The 26,290-nt window shown below is 33.1% G+C and overlaps 4 protein-coding genes and 1 non-coding gene across 10 annotated transcripts; 2 read left to right on the forward strand and 3 right to left on the reverse strand.

Annotated features, from left to right (window-relative positions):
• Positions 1-3,246: 3,246 nt before the first annotated feature.
• LOC108807005 (tyrosine-protein phosphatase DSP2) lies at positions 3,247-6,655 on the forward strand. Of its 2 annotated transcripts, XM_018579233.2 has the most exons (6): positions 3,247-3,775; positions 3,875-3,968; positions 4,139-4,234; positions 5,853-5,910; positions 6,013-6,056; positions 6,143-6,655. In XM_018579233.2, the coding sequence occupies exons 1-6, from the start codon at positions 3,483-3,485 to the stop codon at positions 6,326-6,328; spliced, it is 771 nt and encodes a 256-aa protein (XP_018434735.2). In that variant the 5' UTR covers positions 3,247-3,482; the 3' UTR covers positions 6,329-6,655. The 2 variants fall into 2 exon arrangements, with proteins under 2 accessions (XP_018434735.2, XP_018434736.1); XM_018579234.2 differs by lacking the exon at positions 4,139-4,234.
• A 382-nt stretch (positions 6,656-7,037) lies between these two features.
• LOC108813494 (uncharacterized) lies at positions 7,038-10,756 on the reverse strand. Of its 4 annotated transcripts, XM_018586064.2 has the most exons (10): positions 10,639-10,756; positions 10,309-10,427; positions 9,675-9,813; positions 9,314-9,592; positions 9,088-9,235; positions 8,076-9,005; positions 7,760-7,998; positions 7,594-7,667; positions 7,410-7,512; positions 7,038-7,308 (listed from the first exon to the last, which is right to left on the reverse strand). In XM_018586064.2, exons 2-10 carry the CDS (start codon positions 10,362-10,364, stop codon positions 7,273-7,275), a joined length of 2,004 nt encoding a protein of 667 aa, XP_018441566.2. In that variant the 5' UTR covers positions 10,365-10,427; positions 10,639-10,756; the 3' UTR covers positions 7,038-7,272. The 4 variants fall into 4 exon arrangements, with proteins under 4 accessions (XP_018441566.2, XP_056845552.1, XP_056845551.1 ...); XM_056989572.1 differs by lacking the exon at positions 9,675-9,813; XM_056989571.1 differs by having other exon boundaries at positions 10,309-10,756.
• Positions 10,757-12,637: 1,881 nt separating this feature from the next.
• On the reverse strand, positions 12,638-12,710 carry TRNAF-GAA (transfer RNA phenylalanine (anticodon GAA)). The gene has a single exon. It is a non-coding gene; the product is annotated as a tRNA-Phe (tRNA).
• Positions 12,711-12,790: 80 nt separating this feature from the next.
• On the forward strand, positions 12,791-14,095 carry LOC108810700 (uncharacterized). Of its 2 annotated transcripts, none has more exons than XM_018582793.2 (5): positions 12,791-12,866; positions 13,069-13,198; positions 13,387-13,457; positions 13,549-13,635; positions 13,708-14,095. In XM_018582793.2, exons 2-5 carry the CDS (start codon positions 13,093-13,095, stop codon positions 13,987-13,989), a joined length of 546 nt encoding a protein of 181 aa, XP_018438295.1. In that variant the 5' UTR covers positions 12,791-12,866; positions 13,069-13,092; the 3' UTR covers positions 13,990-14,095. The 2 variants fall into 2 exon arrangements, with proteins under 2 accessions (XP_018438295.1, XP_056843478.1); XM_056987498.1 differs by lacking the exon at positions 12,791-12,866 and adding an exon at positions 12,889-12,907.
• Positions 13,982-16,179, reverse strand: LOC108835280 (AUGMIN subunit 2). The gene is made up of 6 exons (XM_018608554.2): positions 15,993-16,179; positions 15,587-15,712; positions 15,305-15,409; positions 15,033-15,101; positions 14,779-14,892; positions 13,982-14,488 (listed from the first exon to the last, which is right to left on the reverse strand). Exons 1-6 carry the CDS (start codon positions 16,113-16,115, stop codon positions 14,273-14,275), a joined length of 753 nt encoding a protein of 250 aa, XP_018464056.2. The 5' UTR covers positions 16,116-16,179; the 3' UTR covers positions 13,982-14,272.
• Between the last annotated feature and the right edge of the window lie 10,111 nt (positions 16,180-26,290).

Genomic DNA, 26,290 nt, shown 5'->3' on the forward strand with positions numbered 1-26,290 from the left:
TGCCTTTTCAATTTGCCATTAGTTATTTCATTTTATTTTCAATTTCATTTTTTATTTTTATGTATTTATATTTTTAGCGGAACGACGAAACAGAAACCGAATTATACTAATGTTTCTCATCATTTCCAAACATTTGTCTCTAATTGGGTCTTCTAAATGAAACAAAATTTGTTGACAAAAAGTATAACAATAATTGGGTCTTTCTAAATATAACAAAATTTGTTGGCAAAAAAGTATAAAATTGAAAAGTAGAGCTCGCTGACAAAAAAAGTATAACAATAATTTAAATCAATTTCCTATCTTTATCTGGGAAAAAATTGTGAATCCGAGTAACAAAATCATATTCGATCCGAAAAAATATTATTGAATCTGAATCTAAATTGGTTAAATATCCGAACTTTATAAAATTGTGAATTTAAGAAACCATAGCCAGATGTTCTGAATATCTAAATATATCTGAATAAAATTTATATACTTGAATATCTTAACTATTTCTAGATTTAACAATCAAAATATTCAAATGTATAAATTATCTTGAAGTCATCTAAAATATTAGAAAATATATATAAATAATCAAAATAGCTAAACAATATTCAAAAAAGCAAAATACTTAAAATATATATTGATTATCTATCCAAATATTTAAACCAAACTAATTTTTGGTTAAATTAGGTATTTTGACATATATTATTCAAAATTTTATGTTATTTATTATTTTTATTTTTGGATTTTGAGAAATTTAAATTGTATATAAATTTTAAAATTTTAAAAATAATTTAAATGGATTATCTGAACCCAAACCGAGACCGTAAAAATCTAAATCGAACTCAACAAAAATTTTAAATACTCAAATAAGGCTAAAACTTTTAACCATAAAAACGTAAAATCCGAATAGATCCAAATCAAACCCGTAGTGAAATAGAACCCGAAAGGAAATCGAACCCTCGACTGACATTCATCACTGGTAAATTATGCTACTTTAAATTTTTATTTACATTTTATTAGCTCATTATGGTCAAATTCAGTTGTTAAGTAACAGAAGATTCTCTAATTATTCATTTTCGACAGCAACTTTCTTTCCATTTATGTTGTGAGACAATAACGTGACGTGGATGACACAATGACTCGGATGACTGCTAAGGCTTCGAATGGTAACGATGAACAAACAAGTACAAACCTAAATTTAATCCAACTTATTATGCATAAAAAATATCTGAATACAGTTTATAAGACGATGCTTAATAATTCGAAACTCCGATAAACTCAAATAAAACAAAATAGCAAAAGTCATCAAGGACATTTAACAAAATAGCACAACACTAATAAATTCTTTAAATTGTGGCTACTAACACCTACGCAGAATTAAACTAAAACATGAGACGATTGTAATTTGGAAATGTAAGAATACATGAATCAAAGTAATGAATATATCATAACTATTTTATGTAAAAGAATATACTAAGACATAGTACATGAAAAAGACAGTTTATGTATGCCAAAAAAAAATAGATAGTGTATGTTTTTATTGAACTAAGACGTACTTTACAAAAATAGACAACTATGCATCTGATAAAATATACAGCTGGTACTATATATATATTATAGATTCAAAAGAGTCAATTGGCTCAAAATACTAAAAAAGAAAAATTAGGCAATTGTCTAAAACAGTAAACTTTGGTATTTAGCAATCAAGATACTATCACATGGGATTTAGAGCATTCAACTAACTAGGAAGAAAGTTTTGTGTATAAACTACAAAGTGCAATTTCTTTTTAAAATTAACATAATATACGTAGATATCTTTATTATCTTACATCGTATATATACATAAACTAAAAGATAAATTAGCGCTAAGAAACAAATAAAACATTTAAAATAGTCTGATAAGAAATAACGGTTTAAAAATAATAGTAATATGAATATCGCTTCGGTCAGTTCGGTGCTCTAGTTAATTCTTTTTATTGTGCAAAATAAATGATACATCTTTACTCTTTAGTCCTTACCGTTTAGTGTGTTACTATATATTTTGACGAGGTATCCATTGAGGAAACTCGCACATAGATATCAATAGAAGCAATAGAATACTGACATGATCAGGTCGGGTCCTAATAGAACTGACCTAGATACGTCCACGAACCATTACCACAACATCCCTTTTTTATTACACATTTTATTGCAAATTTAATTTTTTAATGTCTCACTGTATACGTTTTCTTTTGTCAAAGATTCAAAGTATATATATATGTTACTGTCAGCAATTTAATGCTCTATGCTCTATCGAGTAAGATAATTAGGGGTGTCAAAATGAGTTAGCTCGCTCAGCTCAGCTCATAGTAAGTTCGGCTCTTTCATGAGTTAGCTCAGATCAGTTTATTTATTATATGAGCTTCAATATGTAAACTCGTACTCGGATCATCTAGATCATGAGTTAAATGAGCTAACTCGTGATCTAACACAAAATAATTATAACTATATTAAATTAAACATCGATAAAATTACTTCTATAGTATTATTCAAAATTTAATAAAACAATTAATCATAAATAACTTACCGTGAGTTCTGAGTTACGATAAGCAAAGTGAGAGGAGACATATGTCAAATTTGAGATCAATGAAATTTGTGAGAGAGATGATATGGTTAACGTGGGTTTATATAGAAGATTTTGATAATTTCTAAACAGAATAGTCTCTTTTTTCTTTCTTCAGAAAAAATATAGATAACTTTTAAAAGTTTTATTCCTATATTACTTATGTATATTTTATATTTTAGTTTTAAAGATAAATATGATAAATATAAAAATTATCTTTTTCCATAAGAAATAAACGAGCTCATGAGTCAGCTCATGTTCATTAACGATCGTTCATATAACTCGTGATCTTTTTTAAGCTCGATCATTAAACTCATTTATTAAATGAGCCTAAAATATAGTGATCATACTCATGAAAAAATGAGCTGAACTGAACTAACTCATGAGTTGTAACTCATTTTGACACTCCTAAAGATAATATACACGCGAAAATTCAAACTATCTTGTGCACGATTTTGTCATATTATCTATCTCCAAATAAAAATGTAGAACTTTACTATACTTATTCACTTGAAAAAGTAATGTTAAATATTTACATCATGTATTATAATTTCCTTAAAAATTAAATAATCGAGAAAACATAAGTCTCATTCATCATCTCCTCCAAATATTTCTTTTTTTTTTTGGGCAAACTCCTCCAAATATTTCTTTACTTTTTCATATTCTCTCTAATAAAAAGTCACAACTTAAGTTTCTCTCTCTCTACAAACAATGGCGTGTCTATATAAAGCAACAAGGTCGCCGATCCATAACGACCATCTCCATTACTTCTCCATAAACCAACCAACCAAGAAATCACAAAGACAAGTGAAAGAGAGATCTTCAGCTTCTTCTTTTTGGATTCAAACACTTTTCAGAGAACTAATCTCCGATCAAGAGCTTGTTCTTTTTGAGGATGAAACTGATTGAGAAGACGATGAACAAGTTTACCAAGGCTGAGGAGGAAGAAGATGATGGAAGCGAGATCTTCCAGATGATCGAAGTAGCTAAGGTTGACCAGAGCAACGTATCTCTGCCGCCGCCATCGGCTGGTGATTCTGCTACACCATTGGTAGAGGTTTCCGCCGACGAACTTAACTTGATTCCTCCCTTGAACTTCTCGATGGTCCACAACGGTATCTTCCGGTCTGGATTCCCGGACGTGTCTAACTTCTCATTCCTCAAGACTCTTGGTCTTCGCTCAATCATGTTAGTATTTAGATTAGTTGAGTGTATCTTCTATATAGAAAATATCATAATTAATTTTTGATTTTTACGGTTTTTGTCTTTTTCTTGTTTGTGTGAAAGATCTCTGTGTCCAGAGGCGTATCCTGAGAACAACATGCAGTTCCTCAAATCTAATGGAATTAAGCTTTTCCAGTTTGGCATTAAAGGCTACAAGGTTTGTGTCTTCTTTTGCTTTTTATTTTAATTTATTTTATACTGACACTCTCTTGCTACTAAATGTCCATCTATATTTGCTTGATCATTGTCTTGCTTTGTAATTCTAATTGTTGTCTAAAGCCTGAATATTGTAGAGGAAATGAATATTATATCTCAAAAGATGTGCAGTGTTCCCCAGGATTAGAGAACGAGGTTTGGTTGCATCTTTGGAACTCTAAGCATCAGAAAGAGGGTTCCTATACAAATGCAAATTCAAAAACTTCGGTATTAATCTGAATACTATATGGAAGTTGGTTTCTAATCACAGTTTGAATTGCTTAACTGCCTTCTCACTTAGTTTCATGTGTTACTTCAGAGTGGTCATTATCTTTGTCATGTTACTTATGATTTAGACTAGAAAGATGGCATTCCATATGTTGATTTTTGTCTTGGTCTTCACCCTTTTAAGAGATTATTCTAATCCATATTTTTGTATATGACCTTCGAAGAAAAGCGTACACCACTTTTAATGCTTTTTTCGATGGATGCTTTCTTGGCTCCGTCCGTAACCATTTACTTCATGGTCCCACTGTTTGTGTCTTCTTGCCTTTCAGGAACTAATACCACCACTTGGTTCTTTATAAACTGTATATATATAAATTAGATAATGGGCTGCGTCAAGAAAATGCTGAGCTGCTTAATACAATTGTTGTCAGAGATCCACTACTAGAAAGTCTTTACTTTCCTTTGTGTGTTTCTATTGATTCTATTTTCTTGGTTCAAGTTAGTTGTGCGTGCAAAGTGCACGCATGAATGGTATCTTATGTAGTCTTCAGAAAAAGAAAGAAAAAAGTGTTTCTTGAGGCAGCACAAGTTGTAGTTGAAGTAGACAATATACCTCAAGCTTTTTAGTTTTGGTGGTGAAAACTAGGAGAAAGTGACTTGGCAAAATTTGTTAATGGTTAAACTATCCACTTATCAACTGGTGGTAGGTATGTATCTAACCGAAGTTGGAAGTGTGGAAGTGATAGATGGTTTAGTTTATCGAATACCTACCTACCTGAGGTTGAGCTGCTCTATGTTTTTGTGTGGCTTATCTTTGGGTAAAATGACTTAATTTTCGTTTCAAGGAAATGTTGGTAAAAGGAGGTAGTAACAATAAAACTTGAGAGTAGAGTCGTTAACTAGGTTCCTTTATTGTAACTTTATACATTTCTAGCGCAGCCATAAGAAGCAATCATACATTTTACTTTTTTTGAAACAACCCTGTGATGGGGCGGCAAGTTTTTTCTTTTATCTATACCATCTTTAAAAACTGAAATTAAATATACTTGTGGCAATATGATGTTGTCGTACTTTCTCTCCCACAAACCCAGCCTTGTGTTTAAAATTAAGCTTTTAGACTAATAATTAGGTAAAGTGGCTATTTCTCATATTATATTGTTATGAGGGTATTGGATATTCTACACTCATATATTTTCTATGTTGTGTCTCTCTTGTTAAAATCCTTGTATTGACTATGATTCCTTATGTTGGGTGTGACAACTCTCTAGGTAGCTAATCTTCATAGGAAACATTTTCGTTTTCATAATTGGTTGCTTTTGATGGACCCTATGATCTTGTGCGTATCTTTGGCTGTGCATGCCTAACTTTTAACATATGAAGACATAATGTATATATACTCCACAGCTCTTTTACAATACTACTCTAGATGAAATAGCCAAACCAGTCCTGCTTTCTGATCAGTTTAGGTCTAGAAGAAAGAATATAGCCAAGAATATAGCCAACTGTTTCATTCTAATTTGAATAATTCTATGGCTTGTGTGCAACGCATTGCTTATTAGACTAATGACTTGCTAAGGAACTGATAGTGTGATATACATTTTCCTCATTTTTTTTGCAGGAGCCATTTGTAAATATACCAGATTATAAAATCCGTGAAGCACTTAAAGTCCTTCTCGGTACGAATATAAAAGAAGCCCTAAAAGATATACAGAAGTTAAAAACCATGTTTTATTTTAATTTATTTCTAAACATTATGTCAACTTATTTTAAATTTTCAGACGAGAAGAACCATCCACTTCTGATTCATTGCAACCGAGGAAAGGTATGCAAAATTTTGAAAAGCAAACTATATCCCCTTAGAGACGAGTAATCATCATATCTAATGGTTTATGATGATTGATATTGCAGCATAGGACTGGGTGTCTTGTTGGGTGCATGAGGAAACTCCAGAAATGGTGTTTGACATCGATATTCGACGAGTACCAGCGATTTGCAGCGGCTAAAGCTAGAGTTTCAGATCAAAGGTTCATGGAGTTATTCGATGTTTCGAGCTTCAAGCAGATGCCACTGTCTTTCTCTTGCTCCAGTAGCTAGTTAGAAGCGACAGCAAGCAACAGCAACGTCCTTAGGTTTGATTGATCAATCAAATCGGCCAGTCCCTTTAGCCTTTTTCGTATTTATTCATATATAGTGGAATAAACAAAAGGAGGAGAGCAATCATGAGTAACAGGAGGGATATCATCAGCATTCATCTTGTTGTAGTCTTTGTTTCTCTTTTCTCCTTATTCAGTCAATAACTATAATAATTGAAAGAAGAAAGAATAGATTCCTTTTCTTTTGATTCTTTTATATGCTAATAGTGTAATGTATCAATATGTACTCACTGTAAGCATTCAGCTAGATAAATATAATTTATAGATACTTGTTTTTTTATAAAAATTGAAAATGTTCACTGATGTATAAGTACGGAAGTCTGAGTTAACGAGCTTGATTTAGTTTTTTCATCGAGATCATAAAAGCTCGTGTAAATGATCGCGTGAAAATTATGACCTGACCTAGTTGAAAATGAAGACCGGCTGAGTGTGAGAAACGATGGCACATGACCGTATGACTGGTTCAGATATTAGTCTCGCAAAACATTTGTTTTCACTCAAAATTTGAAGAGCTAATATTCATAAATTATGGCTTTTAAAATTGAAAGAAAATTATTAAAGTTAAACTTTAAAATATTTATAGTTCTTAAGACCAGTCATGTATTAACGACCAGAGTTACAAAAAAAAAATAAAAAAAAATCCGAGTGAAGGTGTTCAAATGTTTCCTTTCATTCTTATATTATATACATTAGTAAGCAGTGTATATACATCATCCTTTGGCTGATTAGGGATTCATGTTTTCTGGCGACAAAACATATTCAAGTGTGTGAGTAAAACCTATCTATATATACACAGTGTGACTTCTATGCAAGGTTTTAATACACTGATAACCTATCACTCCCGGTAAAGAAAAAAAAAGAGAATTAAAATTCTTGTGTGACTTTCTATGCAAGGTGCAACTTCCTTCTCGTATCATCTCCCTGCGGAAGTAATCAAAACCGGTGTGAGAAACGCAGCTAAAGCCAAAACGAATTTCGATTAAAAAAAAGATCAAAATGTATGTCATGGAGAGAAAACTCACTGTACGTTGATGGTTCTTCGCAGACCTATCATGTTTTGAGTCTCTAGCTCTTAAGGTTCGTCCACGTAGTCTCTTGATAAAGTCTTGTATGTGGTTATATATACTGCAAATTCAAAACCATAATAAACACATATGTACAAATGGCAAATTGTATATAGTGTATGTGTGTAAGAAACTACTTTACCTAAGCCGATGTTTGTTACATGCAGCAAAGAAGGCTACAAATCCGTTTAATATACTCCTGACTGCACGGAAAACCTGAAAATTTTGAATCCAGACATAAAGAAACACATTTAGTACTTGTAAGGATTTAGATTCTTTTAATTGTACTTTGGCATTGGTTTACTGACATGAGAAAACAGGTCGTTCCAAAGCGTACGCCACATGGAAACTTCATAAGTCTTCACAGCTGCTTGAGAATCTGATGCAAACTGCACTAAGCTGCTCATGTACCTCCACAAGTCTCCGACGACATCGAATATGTATGAGAAGGATAAAGCTAAACCGTTGGACAATGCAACCACCACCCTGATCGGTGCATATAACACTTCCCATAAGATCCAAAACAGAGGCAGCAACACAGTATTTACTGCAAACCATTAGAAAAAAAAAAATTAGGATTTTGATCAGAAAAGTGATGCTAATGTGAATGGTTGTTTCACTTACTGATGTTACAAACTACTGTGACGATCAACCAAATAGGCAAAAGCACCACTTCTACTACATCACCAACGAGATTGCAACCACACTCGATCACTAACCAAACAACTGAAACCAAGCTCAACACTGTCTCCGCAAGCGAGTTCCATACCGGCAGGAGCAAACCAAGAACCTCTAAAAGAGGGTTAACCAGAGGCATCACGAGTACAGAGAAGAACGACTGCATCCCACGCGCCATCGTCAGACCCCACCTGACAGCTTTCTGAACGTTGTGGAGAAACAACATCGTTCCCAGGTACTTTATCCGTGACACCATGTCCCATGTTTCAACCCAATCGAAGAGCGGTCCGCAGAGACGTGAGGCGGTGGCTTTTAGGACAGGGACGTTTTTGTACAGGTCGTAGAAGCCAATCACAACGGTGATGACTGATATCATCACGTACAGTGCTCTGGCGAGAAGACACATCCAGGGACGGTAAAGATGGCACAAGCAAGGGTAAGACTGAAGAAACAAGACCCAAGAAGGGAGGCCAGCTTCGAGTAGAGTGAGCAAGCGTATGTCGGACATTATAACCTCTCGCAATTTGAAGGGGAGGTCACGGTCACCAAACCTAACGAGAACTAGGGCATCTTTGAACTGTGTCGCTTCGATGATGGTCTCACCATCAGGTACATGGCTTTCCCAGTGGTCGAATGAGTAATCTTTACTTTTGGGTGTTTCCTCCGTATAGTCAACTTCATCTCCGTTTGTGATTGCTTTACTTACTCTTCTTCTCTTGTATGGTCCAGTGAGAGGCGGTGTGTGGGGTTCGTTTTCATCATAATCTGCAATAGAATGGTCAACGCTGAAGACACTTCTTGAACAGCAAGGAGAGTCAGTTTCCACTTCATCATCAAAATTTGAGAAATTTACTGAAGCGTCATGAAAAACCTCTCCTGAAAACAGTTACAATACCACCGTATAAGCAAAATCATTATCAAGATACCATTATGAGAAAAAAAGTAACAGATAATATACCTTTGGATGGATCAAGATATTCCATTAAGCAAGATCCTTCAGGTTTTGATCCAGAGAACCATTGAGACATGTTTGTTACAGCGTGATCGATACTCTCAAACTCCCACCTTCGCATCAACTTAGCTTCTATAGCAAGAGAAGTGTCTATCTGCATAAATATATATATAAGAAACAAATGTCAACCTGACCCAAAAAAAAAAGTGCACAAATGCAAGGAGGAGTTTACCTGTAGCTCATTAAAGTAACTGATACCCCTCACATTGGCCCATTCAACTTCAAACACGATGAAACCGTAGAAGGTCTCGTCCAGTTTCTTTGCAGGTAGTTTCTTCTTAGAAAACGTTGTCGCATCGATCAAGGAGTACCATTTCTTAACATTATCCGTTTTCTTATTGTTTTGCTGGGAACACGCCTCTTTAGTTATCTTCTTCTCCTCCTCTGCATCCCCATCCTCCTGCTTTTTCTTCTCCTCTCGACCTTTGTTTGCAAAAGGGGAGCGTCTATACTGCAAAAAAAAAAAGATAGATGGGTCACTTCAACATATCTTTCACCAAAGAGATATGTAATTGAGGATATCTTGTACCAACATTTGTAACCACTATCTGCCATAAGTGAGCAGATCGGATGCCGGGATTAGACCATGGCTGGTTGTCCACAAATATGTACGTTTTTTTACTTTTATTCCCCATGAATATGCTGAGGTCAGAAATATATGATTGCATGTCTCTGAAACCAGATAAGCAGAGAACAACATGCAAATATCATGAAACAAGAGAACTGCTGGCAGCAAAGTGCTTCAACTACAATAAACCTTTGCAAGGTAGATGTTTAAGACAATAACACCAAGAATTGATACTACTTCAGGCTCAGTATAGAAACATAAAAGCCAGGTATCAGATATCTACAGGACATTCAAATTTCAATTTAAAATCAAGGTTATGAAAAGAAAAAAAAAATGATAAAACTTTATTACAGTTTATCAGAACCAAAACAAAAACATGTTCTGTCTGGAAGGAGGACAACAATAGCTAAAACAAAACTTAAAATGGCAAACAAGGAACAGGGAAACTTATATTCTCCATGTGAAAACAAAAAACAGGTCGTCACATGTTCTTAAGACATGAAGCTGCAGAGTCTCAATCATTGATGTCTTAAAATTACAAAAGAGAATAATCAAAATTCAAAGAAAAGAATTGTGATCAAATATAGAAAGAAAGTTACCCGATCTGGAGACTCGTCAAGGGGAAAACACATTTTGTTTCTTCACTATTCCCCATCTTAACACCCGATTATTGCACTCTAATCTTCAATTAAACGTAGAATCAGCCACCTCGCGATCACTGAAAAAAATGAGAGAGAGAGAGAGAGAGAGAGAGAGAATTGAACAGATCGCCGTAGGAATTGAACCACGCGGCGACAAATCTAAACGACCATGAATGTAGAAAGCAAACGAATAAAAAAAGAAACAAGAGACTTTTGTTGGTGTCGGAGAGAATCAGCAAATTTCAGAATTTTCAAAATTTGTGAGGAGAAGAGAGAATTTGGGTTTACTTGGAATGGAAGAGAAGGGTAAAATGGTCAAACTGATAGCCGAAGAAGACGGAGTACATAAGGAGAGGAGGTTTATGGCGCCCCCATGGGTCGTCGGTTTTTATCCACCGCACCGGAGCACGTTGATGATATATTTCTATATATACATTTGGGAATATAAATATAAATAAACGCGTGGATAAGGTCCTTCCGTGGCTAGCGCGTGTTGGTTTTAGTTTTCTTTAAATTACATTAAAGGTCCGTTAAGATTTGAATTTTCTCACAAATTTAACAATATAATGTGATCATCAAAACAAAATAATGATTTTTTTCTTCATTTTAGAATTAAATGGAAAAACAAAGACTAACTATCGGTGTTGAATCTCAGGATTTTCATGATTATACTTCTGTCTATTTCTAAATAAGTATCATTTTGACATTAAAAAAATAACGAAAATATATATAAATTGTTATTAATTACATATCTCTTATTATTAGTATTTGAAATAAATAAAATTATTTATAAAATTATTCAATACTCTTATGTACAAAACTGCATATGACATAACATATTGTTAACTAGTTAGGTTCATTGACGTGTTATTGTCTGAATAGCATGAATTCTAAGAGATATCTATGTTTTGTATGTTAATAAAATGTTCAACATAATATCATGCTAAAACTTTACTTCATTTTAGTGGATAACTACCGTATATTTTCTTCAAATAAAAACCCTCGTACGAATTCACATTTATACCCAAACCCTGAAACGAATTTACCAAATCAAATGGCATGATGGACAATTTAGCCAAGGAACTTCATATAAACACTTATATAAACACTTATGCATGCATGGTGTTTGTACTTTTAGAGATCGGTTGGTTTGAAAATGTTAACTTTATCCTTCGTCGTGTTGTACGCAAACTAGCTAGTTTCCTTATATAAGCAAGTACATGTGCTTATTCAAGCAAGTACATATGCTTTTCTGTTTTTCGAGTTTATGAAAGAATTTCTAACAGAAGAAATGAAACCAAAATGGAAAATTATTAGTTTGAGTTTGGTGTTCTAAAGATCACACTCTTCTGCTCTACTCTACATTAGAAAATATTGGATTTAGAATATACGAGTTAATGAATTTTAATTTAACTTAATTTATAGACCCATATTTATTTTTATTAGGGTTTTCCACTCAATGTAATTTATAAATCTATGTAGAAATACATTTTTAAATATTCCCATGACAACCATATCAACTTTTGATCTTTCATTTTATTTTGGTCCAACACTACTTGATTTAAAATATAAAAGAATTTATTGACGTTTTAATCATATGAAATTATAGGGTTCTTCACAGAAGTAAATTATAAATCTGTGTAAGATATACTTTTTATATATATTCCTATGACAATCCATATCAACTTTAGTTGAGAATTTCAATTTATTTTGATCCAATATTACTTGATTTTAACAGGGCTTTTGTGGTGTGGTGGTAAATGGTTTACGGTTGTAAATTCTACCATTTAAGTTCGAATCCTGGTCAGTGTCGATTAAAATGAAATGAAAAATATGATTTTCTTTGATGTCTTTCGCGGGTTAGTAGATTTAATTTCCGTAAACGGTCATTAAACGTTAGTTAGATCATTTTTAAAAACATCTGGATGCTTTCGGGAGACTTACAGATTTAACTCCAATGGACGGTCATTAGACATTAGTCAGATTATTTTCAAAAATATCCGGATATCAGGATCATCAAAAAAATATTAATTGATTTATTGAAGTTTAATCATATGACATTTAATTTTTTTACATATAATATATAACCCGAAAAATTCAAAAACACCTTCACAGTGGTTTCCAAATAGGAAAGTGTAAAATGTAAAGCCATTATTAGTTTTCAAAATTCTTCTTATATACAAACAGCCTGGTTTTAATCATTTTAAAACAGGTCCAAGCCCATTAACCAGTTGCGGGGAAAAAGCCTAAGCCCATTAAATAGTTGCTAGAAAGTTAAAAAGATTAATGCGGTGAGCGTGGATCGAACACGCGACCTTCAGATCTTCAGTCTGACGCTCTCCCAACTGAGCTATCCCCGCAATTTGTTAATTTAAACTACATGTATAAATTTATAATCACACAGAAAATAAAACGCGAAAAAAATTTGTTTAGAAGTAGATAATTGTTTTCTTTCGGCGACAGTGCAGGTATAAGAGACTAACCTCTATTGCTCTTCGTCGCCGTTGCTTTTTCCAGTAAGTACCTATCACTGTGTTGATTTGATCGGGAACTTGCGGTTAGGAATGAGATCTTAAAGATTTTTTCGTAGTTGTAGGAAGAGCATTGATGCATGCATATTGAATCTATATGGATGCTGCTAATGATTTTTAACTAAGGGTTCTAGGTGTTAAAACAATGGAATGTTCTTGTCTGATTTCTAATATACATCTGTTTCAGGAGTGAGGAACTTCAGATCCAAACATGTTTAATCGCAAAGCAATGGTGAAGAAAAAACAAGGCATGGTGGATGCCGTTGATGATCCTGACCTGAGCCTTACAAAGATCATGAAAGATGTTCAGCTCTTTGGTAACACTACTCTCTTTTGCTCCACATTAACTTTTAGCATTATGATATAAAGGGACAGTGATGAACTTGTGTCGGCTTGAGTTAGTTTTTTTTTTTAAATCCTCTGCTATTATTACAAGCGTAGCACTCAGACATGATGATGCAAAGTCTTATGTTCTCCTTTACCTGCTCTTTTAAATGTCTTAAAGCTAGCTCACATATGACATGGAAGGATAATAAAGCATTGGAGAATCAGAAAGTCACTCAACTTGGTGGAAAGGTTAGATTGTTTTAATCATGATTTGCTCTTCTCGAAGTTATAATTTATACGATATAGCTAATCTTTTTTTTTGTTGTTGTTGTTATCATAGCCTGAAAAGAAACAGAGGCTACCCCTCAGTGTAGCACGTGTACAGATGAAGAAACAGAAAGAAAGAGAAGATAAGATGTTGGAACAGGTTAGTCTCTCTCACCCTAGGACTCATTAGGAAGCCAAGTCTCACTCTCACCTGCTATTTTGTGTTGTGCAGAATATGATTATTGGACAATATGGTGGTACAAGTAGGAAGAAACCTGCAGAGAAGAAGCGTAAGCCAGAGGAGAGAGTCTTGAAATCAACTTTCGGGAATTTCAGGGGTGGTGTTCTTGATGTTAAGGATTTGCTACGTTTTGGTTCTGCAAGAAGTAATGACGGATATAACAATTACGGTAAGAACACGAACAAGTCCAATTTGTCCAAAGGCATTGGAGGAGGAGGAGACATCAAGAATAATAGAAAGAAGGCGGTAAAAGGAAAAGGAAAAAGCAAGTAATCCATTTTAGCTGTGTAAGCCATTTTTTCATATTAAAGGTTAGGGAGGAAAAACATATTGGCGCAATGATCATCTGATAATAATAGTTACACATTAAGAACTGTAAGATGTGTCCATGAAGGCCACCGATGTTGCTAAAACAAAAACACAGTCCATGTTAAAAGCACGTCACCCAATCAAACGCTACTCTTCTTAACCGAAGGAGGCCAAGAAAGTCTCCTACTGTCATTATCTTCTTCTTCTTTACTTCTTCATTTTGATCATGTATTCGTCTCCTTGTGGTCTAAACAGCCAAGTCGTCGAAGCTCGAACCTGTTGGAGTCACACAATCTGAGTCTCTTTGTGACAATTCGTCACCTCCTGGGGTTGTTGGTAAAGAAGCTGCAGAGTTACCCACTCGAAGGTCTTGAAGAGTCGCAAATGATTCTCTCATCGCAGACATGGCCTCAAAGAATCTCGTGCATGACGCTAGTGCCACCGGTATTGGACGCAGCATTTCCTGGAGGAAAATAATTTTAAAGCGGTTGAAATCATATAATGAAGCATGATCAAACACATTCCATAAGTCAACTAACCACCAACACATTCCATAAAATTGACAATCTCTTTCTTGATGCAAAGAGAATAATAACAGAGAAACCTAATTTGATGATACTAGGTTTCAGAACAAACCCTTCTGCAATAAATTCTATGAATAATGAACAAATATATACAACTAAACATGAGGACTTATGTATGAAAAGATGTAAGTTGAAACAAAGATGCATGTAAAAGAGACCAAAACCATACCCCCCAGACTGAAGGAGGTTCTTTAAAGTTTTGGCTCCACTGAAAATCAGACACTGATGCTGTTAGGGCGCCATAATCACTGGCCGCTCTCATTAGCAACTCTGAAAATTGTTTCTGAAAAAAAAAAACATAGCTATTATTAGGCTAATCATTTTATTTTTCCAGTTGTGCAACTCCAGATACAAATCAAGTTCAGGATAGTTAGAGCAAGAAGGTTTAGTTGGTCGCAAATAATATAAAATGATATGACTCACCTGATATTCTGCTTCAACTGGAATGCAATCTAGTGAATAAGGTTGTTGGAGACGAGCAATGATGCGATCCTGCCATATAAGTAGACACATGATGTAAGAGACTTCATCTAGAGGTGGGAAAATGGATGAAATGACGGAAAGTGTCTACAAGGTTCATCACTTTAACTTAGATGCAGAAAGAGGGATAAATGAAACTGGAGCCTTGATAGAGTCTTTTTTTCCATAAAAAGATAAAACTTTTTTAGAGGTAAACGGAGAAATCCTGTATGTACCTTATTTTGTATAACATCTTTCAGTATTTGAGTAATTCTTGACAAAGTCTCGATTTTCTTTTGCATTTCAGTCACATGAATCAAATGAGCCACATTCTTATCATCCTAAAACCCAACAACAAAGAAGTTAGATACAAAAGCATTGAGAAAACCATGTTACAGATATAATAATAAAAAAAAGTAATCATAAAACTATCAGGCAATTCGAACTTTATAATCCATTATCTTATTCAACTTTGAAAAGAGAAACAAACCCTTAGAAAGAAAAAAAAGGTACCTTACCTTCCTCCCTTGAAGCTCGACCTGCAAGTCTGCAATTTTTCTCTGAACAGAAGATAACTCTCTCAAAACCTTTACCAAATCATCGCCTCTTTCGCCATTTGAAGACGCCAAGCTTTGTAACTCTTCCTGCAGTGTAAAACAGATTGAGCACAGCTCAGCGTTACCAAATTGTTGACTGAAAGCAGCTGAATCATATCAATATGAATGATCACAAATGTAACTCACTGAACAGATCATACAACGATTCGTCTAGATTCAAATACTATATCAATTACAGATCTATGTTAATCTAACAGCAAACATCCATAGTAGATACTACTCAGAGCTAATCAGAACCCTAATTCAGATACTGGTGAGATTTAACTTAAAGAGCTAGTGAGTCGGAGAAGCGGTTGGTAAAAGTTACCTGAGACGGAGGAGGAGCGACGGCGTAACCGAGATCGGAGGCGATGGAGAGAGCATCAGATAATCCGCCTATGCGCCGGATCGGTTTCTTCCCCACCCATGTCGACTCGCTTCCCATCGACATTTCTCCACCAGCTTTGTTTCCTTCCGGTGATAGATTGATTTCTTGTGGGAAAGAAAATAGTTTAAAACAAAAATTTAAAATTATTCGAAAACTTTTGATGAAAGATATATAAATCATTTTGAACCACAAAGACTGTGCTTCAAAACAATAATGGGCTTGCCTATATATTCGTTTAGCACGGCCCATATAGCGAGAACTACAAAGCCCAATGGAGTGTTGGAGATGATAGGTTTTATTTTAGAGCCATTTGCACTGAAATTACTAAATAATTTGATAATTTGCAAATATGAAAAACAGCAAAAAGGTGGAAAGAGAAATAAAACAAAAAGACATCAATAATCCTATAAGCCTTTGAAAGAGAGTTAAATAAAAAACAAGTCGATGCTTTTTCTCTGCTACTTTACTCTTTACTTTGAATTTTATGTGTTGAGAGAGAAATGGAAACGATAGAGAGATAAAAGAGAAAACTTTGATTAATATATATCTAGTTATAGGATTCGTTTGGAGTTTCGATTCGAGCCAAGAGATACAAGCTATCATTCATGGTAGGGGTGATGAATAGAAGATAGAGTTTTGGCGCAGCGGCGGCCGTGCGAAGAAAGTAATAAAAAAAAAGAAAGAAGATGAATTCTTCCTTACAGCACTACCAGAGGATTACGGACATTATGCTGGTGGTGGTCAACTTTGCAAGGTTTAAAAAACCAGAGTTAGCGGTCATGATATTCGCGTGGAGTAATAGAGTTACTGGGACGGCGGCGAACGGTGACCAAAGAATTGACTGAGACGAGCTAGATTGGCGCGACTGAAGTCTGCAAGGTTCTCATCTTCATTTTTCTTTTATGGCTTTTTGAAACAGGGTCTTCTGATACGGTGTTGTGTGTGTGATTGGAGTGAAGAATTTTTTTTTAAACCATAAAGACACTACTCAACGAAAGACTGAAGCAAGTTGAGCTTGTGTGCTCGTAAAAAGAACGAAAGAAATCCATGTCTTATAGTTCATTCCATTTGATGATTCTTGTTTAGAAAAAATAGAGATACTGTATATGTATGTTTAGCTGGCTAAAACGATATATGTTTTGTGTTTATTTTTCTTGATTTTATTTTGAATAATGCTAGATATTTTACAATTTTAGCTGGTATTTATTGTATATTTACCGGCTATTTGATCAGTTGATGGTTGTTATTTTGTATCGATTCAGATAAGAAAAAAAATAACTCTCTAATAAATCACAAAACATATTATTAGATTTACATGTTCGGCTAAACATAAAACTAACTCATTAACAAATCACAATACATATGATTAAAATGGTTGGTTAGCCGGTTAAGATTTTACTTGACTTTTTTTTTATAGTTAGCCGGTAAGATATACTAATTATCTCGAGTCTCGACATTACTATAGTTAGCCGGTAATATTTACTAATTAATGATGAAATTTTTGAAATAGCCGGTGATATATATTAGTTATCTCGATATTTGCGTATAACAGGGTCTAGGTTGCACAATTAGTAAATTAGCTGGTTATATAATGATTAGTATGGATATTTTATATGTTAACTGATATCTAGATTTGAAATACCATATATTCTGATAGACTATAACTTATGAGACAATATTTACTGGTTATTTAAGTTAGTGTTCGTTATTTCTAATAGTTGATGGTTAATTTAAGGTAGTGGTTGGTTATATTTTTGTGTATAATAACGTAGCACATATGTGTCTATATTGATATATCTATAAACATGCCAATCATTCGTTATTTTAAATAGTTACTGGTTATTTAATTTAGTTGTCAGTTATTCCTAATAGTTGATGGTTATTCAACATATATCATATCATTTTACTTTATAATAAGTATGGTAATCTACACAAATGTGTAACTAGCTAAACATATAGCCATAAATTTAAAATATGGCTAAGTTTTCTAGTATACATATATATCTTTGAATATCCGGATAACTAAAATATTATATCGAGAGTATGCAACTTTTTATAACTTCATCACTCGATGTTTTCCATTGATCCTTCAAGGTCGAAATCACAAGCTGAAAATTGGACCTAAGATGAATATGAAAGTTTGGCTGGTCAGCAAGCTCAAAAAACTTCCCAAAAGGATGATCTCTTTATGACATCGATTTCGTCTGCATGCAGAGTTGTTTAAAATGTGCCTGGGACCTCCTGGTTTGTGTGCATGGAGTGACTCTCATTTTTTATTCCTTCTCTCTTCTCTTGTTCTTACCCTCCAATATAGCATCATGGATCTTTATCCTCTCCATTAACTGAAATGAAGGCGAGCTGAGCAAATGTGAAGTGACGCCGTGACGGTGAGCTTGAGCTGAGGTGAGTTAACTGTGTGACGGCGAGTTTGAACAGAAGTAATGGTGTGATGGAGTTTGAACAGAAGTAATGGTGTGATGGATATGGCAAAGAAGAGAAGCTGATAAACCTAAAGAGGGAGAGGAGAGATAAAGAGTGTATCGATTATGACGGAGAAAACAAGGTAATTTTGTAACAATAGGTGGTTGAGGAAGTAAATTTCTCTCTCTCTCTCTTTCTTTTGACAAATATAAACACGTGTGATATAGAGATATAAAGTTTTGGATATGGCACATGTTGTATATTGTGTTTTTGCTTAACATAGGGGTACTATAGCCATTTAGAAAAAAACACATCAGCGAGAAAGTGGTTTTTCCTTTCCCGCAAATATGCTGGTTAGTCTTGTATATGCATGCTAATTTCTCTTTATTTTATGCTTTAGAAATTATGCAGCAAGTATTTTGGCTGTGGATTTAAACTTTTTTGCGGTAGAAATATTTTCAAAGATGAAAACATTAAATAAAAGCTCTAGAAAAATGAATTTGTAGAGTTAAGATACTTTTTTTTCTAACTTTTCTACTCTAGATTCATTTTTTAAAATCAAAGTATGATTACTATACAAAACAATTTTAGAAATAAAAGAATGGTTGTCCAGAGACTTTTTGCCGATCAATCTTTTTGTTTCCTTCAGTCCGTAGAGGACCTCATCAATCTGTGCAATTTTCAAATGTCCACCTATCTTTAGAATGTTGACTCTCTCTCTCGTTAATTCTTTCGTGTCCAATAATTTTTTATTCATGAATAATCTATTATCTCTAAAAAGTTATAATGATCAATGTTTAGAAAAATCACAAAAGACCCATTTGAACTGATAATACATGAAGAGGATGAATCTTGAGAATGGTTTGATGTGATTATGTGAGTAAAAGAATCTCAGAAGACGCTCACTCACAACACCAACCACATTCCAAGCTTTATGTTTACATGGTATCTGATTGGTAGATGAATTGTTGACTTCTGATTCACGGTACAGTTGATATGGTTAGATTTGGAAAGATAAGTCAGGAAATAAGCAATTATTAAGACTGTGAAACAAAGAAAGATGCGTGTCTCTTTAACTTGAAACTCTCACTTGGACATAGTATTTTTATAAGAAATATTTCAAGACTTCAAGATTTTCTACAATTCAAAAGCGAAAAACCGGGCTTCTGATTCGTAAGCCAAGATTGCACATATTTTTCATCGGGATTTATGTTGATTGTTTAATTCTGGTCTAGATTCACTGATTAAATCTTATTGAAAAATAAAATAATTTTGCAATGTCAAAAAAAAAGCAAAAATGAAGCAAAGAGACCGTTATGCCAAATGATGGTAGTTTACAATTTTGTTTGCTAATTATTTTTAAGTTTTGTAGATATGAAATATTTATTCATTTTATGAAGACAAGCAGTGCAAACACAGAACATGTACAAATAGAAGTGTTTACGTGTCTAATAGTTTATTATGAAAATGTAATTATGTAACATCCTGGTTTATATGAAAGACTTAACACAATTGATTTGACATCTATATTAACAAAGTGAATAATATTTTAGGTCACACAAATTCTACAGATAAATATGGTTGAGTTGGAATAATGGAAAGATAAATAATTTATTAGGAAGTGATTCATAATATTTTACTAGTAAAGCTAAAATATGAAGAAAAAAAATTATGTGTGATTGTATAATCAGTAAACATGTTTTCTAAAGACAACATCCGCCACGTAACATCTATCACACTAGCCATGGGTATTCGGGTGTTCGGTTTGGTTTCGGGTATATCGGATATATCATTACTATACCCAATCGGTACTTATGAGATTTCGGTTTGATTCTGCTTCGCTTTCGGGTCGGTTTCGGATATCCGTTTAATATATGAATCTATATATATATATATATATATATATATATATAATATTTTAGCTAACATGTTAATTTAAACAAAGTTCGAGTTATTGGTTACATACTTACATAATCGTCAATCCAAACAAAGTTCGAGTTTTTAAGATGTCAATTTTATAAGTATTTACTCTATTTTAATATAAAAATATCATAATATATTTATAATATAAAAGAGTAGATAAAAGATAATGTGATATCGTGGTAACAATGTTCTCACCCTTCCTATCCAATTCAGGTTAGAGTGGTATTGATGAGATTTTACCTTATAGTAGAAAGGTTAAACTTAATTTTTCGGGTATTCAGATATCCATTCGGTTTTCGGTTCGATTCCGGTTTTCTAGATATAAAAATATAAGAACCATTCGGATATTTTATGATTTCGATGCGGTTTCGGTTTCGGTTTGGTTTTTTGGATCCAGTTTTTTTGTCCAGGGTTACAACATACCAAATGATACTCACAGACAGGGACAGATCCACTTAAAAAGTGTGGATTCAATTGACACCTGTAAAATAACAAAAACTATGATTTGTAAACTATTCCATGAATAAATTACAGCATAGTCGGTCTGAGCTCTAACACTGAACCCCAAACCTCTGACTCTATTGACATTTTTTGTTGGTTCCGCTACTGCTCACAGACCGAATGAACGGACCTCGATTGAGGGAGACCGATCTGAGTCAGTTTATCAGGAGGTCCATAACTGTGAATGATCGGGACTTTGAACTGATATTTTCTTATTTTATATTTAAATCATTTGCATTAATAATATATTAAATTATCAATTAAAGATTCCAATATTTGGGGTATGTAAGGTCTTTGCCTCATTCTTTAGAAGGAAGGCACGGTCTAGACAAAGTTAAAAGCAAATCAGTTAGGAGCCACACCAAAAGCATGTATCAGAGGCTAGTTGGCAATCTACATGGCCACAACCCACAACCCACAGTCAACTAAGGAAATTAAGAAAACATCATCAGCGGGTTATAATAAAGTACAAGATCCTAGTGTCGATAAGTGCAATTTGTGTATTAGAGTTTTATCAAAATCACGATTCTTGTCGAAAGGAATGTCAGTCATGTGACTAATTGAAGTTTCGGTTATAATACTGAAGAGATTATGGACTAATGCATGTTTGATAATTATATATGAAAATCTTACACGCACATATCATTACCTTGGGAGTTAACCAAGGGCCAGTCCCGGGAACTACGTCATTTTCCCACCTTAATGGTAGCAATATAAAAATTTTGTTAATTGGTTTCTGCACGTTTGTTAAATGTGATAGTGAAGTTGGTAGGACCGTCGGTGGGAGATTATGAAATTTTGGAACGTCTAAAAAGATTCGATCCAGGAAAGTTCTTCTCCTTAGCTTTGCTTTGTGCAAAGACTCTTTACATAAAGATCTGACATGTCTGGTCATTAAGTTGTTTCTTAACTAAAAGATTAGGATTTGATTAGTACATTACATGGTATATCATGCATTAAAGGACATTATATTTTTTTATTCAAGTCACCAACTATTCTGCATGGATCCAAGAGAAGGTGAGAAAAAAATAAAGTACACTATAGAATTTCATTCCCTTTCATTAATGGAACAAAGAATCTTGATTTATGTAATCCTAGCAACTTAGCATTAGGTAAAAGTGATGAGGTCTGAGCACTTGACTTAGTGAAGACCATTAATCTCGATGGGTGATAAGGTAAGGAGATGCAGCGAGGAAACACGTATTATCACAAATCAAGCATTTGGTAGTACATATGCGAAACCGTAAACCATCTTTTCCAAAAGGTATTAACGAGTATTCTTTTTTTTACTAAAAGGTATTTTAACTCAGACGCACAAGAAGACTCAATCTCTCCCATCTAAAACAAGCCGTAAACCATCTTTTAAAATGTTTTTTTTTAAGGTATCAATTAATATAAGTTAGTTATCAAAGGTATAAGTTAGTGTATCAAAGTATCTTTAGACGATCGTAAGTGGAGTAGTGTAGTTTCGTTGGAGTTTGAGGGCGTCGGTGATTTGCTCGCGAAACTTCGGCCAAGAAGAGACACATGGCGCCCAGTCAATTGATAATACTTGAGTTTTTTGGGAAGAAGGAATGAAAATGTGGGACATACCAACGACAACATTATTAATTTCCGTAGATTTGGAGTTAATCAGGCAGGATTGCTTCCGGCTCGTTGCACGAACCCACACACCAGCTGGGAAATAATTTGCTTACACCATTGAAAATTTTCATTTTTTTCTAAAATAAAAAACACTACAATAAATTAATAGACAATCATATAGTACTACCTCCGTTTTAATATAGATAATGTTTTAGAAGAATTATTTTGTTTCAACTTGTATAAAGTTTTGAGATTTTAAAATTAGTTTTAATTTTATTGGAAATTATTCAACCAATTAGATTTTACTGTTTTTTAGTTTTTTATAATCGATTAATTAATTTTAAAATTATATTTTTAAATGATATTTTTAGAGAAATGTAAATTTTTCATCTTTATGCACTAAAACAAAACATTAAGTATGTAATGGAGATACTTAAAATAATATAATATTTTTCTTTTAAATATAAAATGATATATATTCTCTAAATAGAAATATAGAAAATAAAACTCTTAAATATAAGTAAAAGTTGATTTCGATAAATTCTCCCTATAGTTTAGAGATGTAATTATCAAAGTAAAAATTGATTTCGATAATTACTTTGTCTGTCCCATTTGTTTGACTGGGAGAAAATCAATTTACTATGAGTTTATTTGTTTTACTGTGAAAATTACTTTTCAAACAACATAAAATACTCTCTCCATTTCAAATGTTTTAAAGTTTTTATAATATTAAAAATACGTAAATCCTTGATCATAAATACATTATTTTCCGTTATTAGTTATTTTCTATACTTTTTAGCCAATCAAAATTTAGTAAACATAATTAATGTCTTCGAAATTTACAATTTATCACTATTACATGTATTGAAAATGTAAAATATGTATTTTTCAAAAACATTTCTTTCTAAAACATATATTATTTTGAAATAAAAATAGAGGGAATAGCATTTGATTTCTCATATTTAGTGAAATTTCTTAAATGTCGCGAAAATATAAAGTTCGTTTTTTATGATTGTCAATTATGCATATGAAGAAAAAACTAGTCTATTTCTCAGCAGGTGATGTGTAGTAGTCTAATAACAAATAAACACATGTTCCCCGTTAACAGCGCGTATCAAAACTTACGTCTCCATGCTAAGTGTCGCTAATCTGACTAATCATACCTTTTGTTTGCTTAAGTCAAATTATTTGACCAAGTTGTCGGTCGAGGCTCGAGGTTAACAAATGATGGGTCCACGTCAAAATGTCGGTGCTCGGGGAAAAACAAACCGTTCAAACCGGTCACTATAGTAGTAAAGTATGAAAAAACTGAGTTACTGCGAGATTTATGCTTGTAGAGGAACTTGTACACATGTCAGTGTTTATATAATCACACCGAAAGCTGAACCAAAATATATTTGGATCACGATTTAATATGATTCAGCCAGATCAAATCTGGTTTAATAATTTGGTGCAATATATTTTAATACTATAATTTTAAATCAATATTAGTAAATTTGATACATAATTAAAATATAAATACAATAAAATATAAAACATTGAAAATATAGGCTAATTTTTGTTTATATAGTTAGTTTTATAAATTTTTGATGCTTTTAATGGTTTTTGTTCGTTTCAATAGTTTTGAGACTCAATCTGACTATGTGAATGATTCATGGTCGAACCAATTATTCGATCTAATTTGACTATATATTCGGTTCATGATTGAATCTGATCTAACTATTGGGTCGATCCGGTTTTAAAAACATTAACACATGTAGATATGTCTCTTAGAGGGGTGTATTCAAACGAGAGTTTCAAGTGATTTGTATTAAAATGACAAATCCAATGTTATTCAAACAATTGGCAATTAGTGGTGTGACCCAAGTCCCTTATATATAATATAAGATGGGGACATATATAATATATAAGGGACTTGGGTCACACCACTAATTGTCAATTGGTTTTAAGTGGAAGCCCAAGAAACTTATCTTGGTATCAGAGCCGGCCCAATACTTTGACCCTTTAATCCGGCCCGGACAGTGGCCCGATCAACCCATTAGCTGATGACCCAAAAAGGCTCAGTTCTCCGAGATATCTAGAAAAGAGCATTATCTCGGAAGGGTATGATGGATTCTGCGAGATTAATGGTTATACGCACCATTATCTCGAGGGAGGGTATTGGAGAGAAGATCCCACATCGGATATATATGATGGGGACATAAGTAATATATAAGGGACTTGGGTCACACCACTAATTACCAATTGATTTTAAGTGGTAGCCCAAGAAACTTATCACAAACATCAATTTTAAAAACTCATTTAAAATCCACTGTTATTGAACTTGACATTTCGTAAAGTACTCTGAAATCCACTGTTATTGAAAATATTTTAAGTTGTGGAATTTTAAAGTTTTGAAGTGATTTTAGGGTGTTTGGGTGGAGTTTCTTAGTTAAAAAAAAAAACTCAAATCCCATTGTTTTAGGTGATATTCTAGAGTAGTTTAACAAAAATCACATAAATCTCTGCAACTTATTAAAATCATCTAAAACTCCATCAAAAATCAAATCACATCAAATGTTAAATTGAATACATCCCCTGGTATACCCCTCTCGGTTTTGTTATTTTGGTGGGGAAACCACACTGATATATCCAGCTCGATCATAAACCTGGATATTATTTTTGTCGACAAAATAAATGACGTTATTATAAGTTTAAGATCCATCATATATTTTATGTACATATTTTTAGTTTTTAAATTAATATTCGTAAATACAGAGATAGAAGCCGAGTTGAAATATATTACGGTTGGTCCACATTATAAATTTTAATAGTATCTCAGATATGATAATTGAAAATAATGTTGTGTGATTGGTTTCAGTCGTTTTATTGCAGCTCATGAACGTGGTGCTTGTGGAAAACTATGTGTAAGTGTATCGTGAATAAAAAATTATTAATGCGATCTTTCCGTTTAATGAACATCGTCTTCTTAAGTTTTTTGTTTGTTCCAATTCTTTAAGTCCTGTCTTGTTTCATGATTTGATGAATGCGGTTGACATTAGGAAAAAATGTAGGTAAGTCGATATTAACAAGTTAGCAAAAAAAAAATGTAGGTAAGTCGTAAATGTATAGTGAAGGACACTGGCGAACGCATGGCATTGGTAAGAAAAAATAGTGACTCATAGAAACAAATAGTAGTAAATTATTTTCTAATATACTACATTAAAAAAAATTTCAAAATCAAAAATATTATATGGATGGGATTATCTTAGAATGATATCCCTTGCACAGCAGCGGCCTATACAGTCCGGTAAACGATCCTCTACCTGGAAACCAAAATTGTACGATTTTTTAAAACTTCTTTTATCTTCTTAAGTATCACAGATTCCCAATTAAGCTGTAATAATTACTCTACTAATTAATTGGACCGTTTCATGGAGACCTGTAATCATTGCCATTAGGCAAAGTATCTAACTAAGACAACTGTTACACTTTCTAGTTCTCTCAACCGACTCCTCTTCTTTTACTTTTTAAAAATCTCCACAAAATCGCTAAATAAGAAATCATTATATTTTTTGCTCAAAAATAATAAATTATTATATTTCATCCCTTTATAATTTATACTACTTAAAATCACATATATTAAGAAAATAAAATATGTATTAATATATATACTATTTATTAACTACAATTTAGTCAAGGGCAAATTTCTTAAATAATCATAAATATAGTTTTTCACCAAAAAATTTCACAAGAAAGAAAATGACCTAATATGTTTTACCAAAAGTCATAAAACCCTCATAACATTATAAATATAAATAATTTTTAAA

Source organism: Raphanus sativus, chromosome 6 (assembly GCF_000801105.2).
Source record: "Raphanus sativus cultivar WK10039 chromosome 6, ASM80110v3, whole genome shotgun sequence".
Lineage (NCBI taxonomy): Eukaryota > Viridiplantae > Streptophyta > Magnoliopsida > Brassicales > Brassicaceae > Raphanus > Raphanus sativus.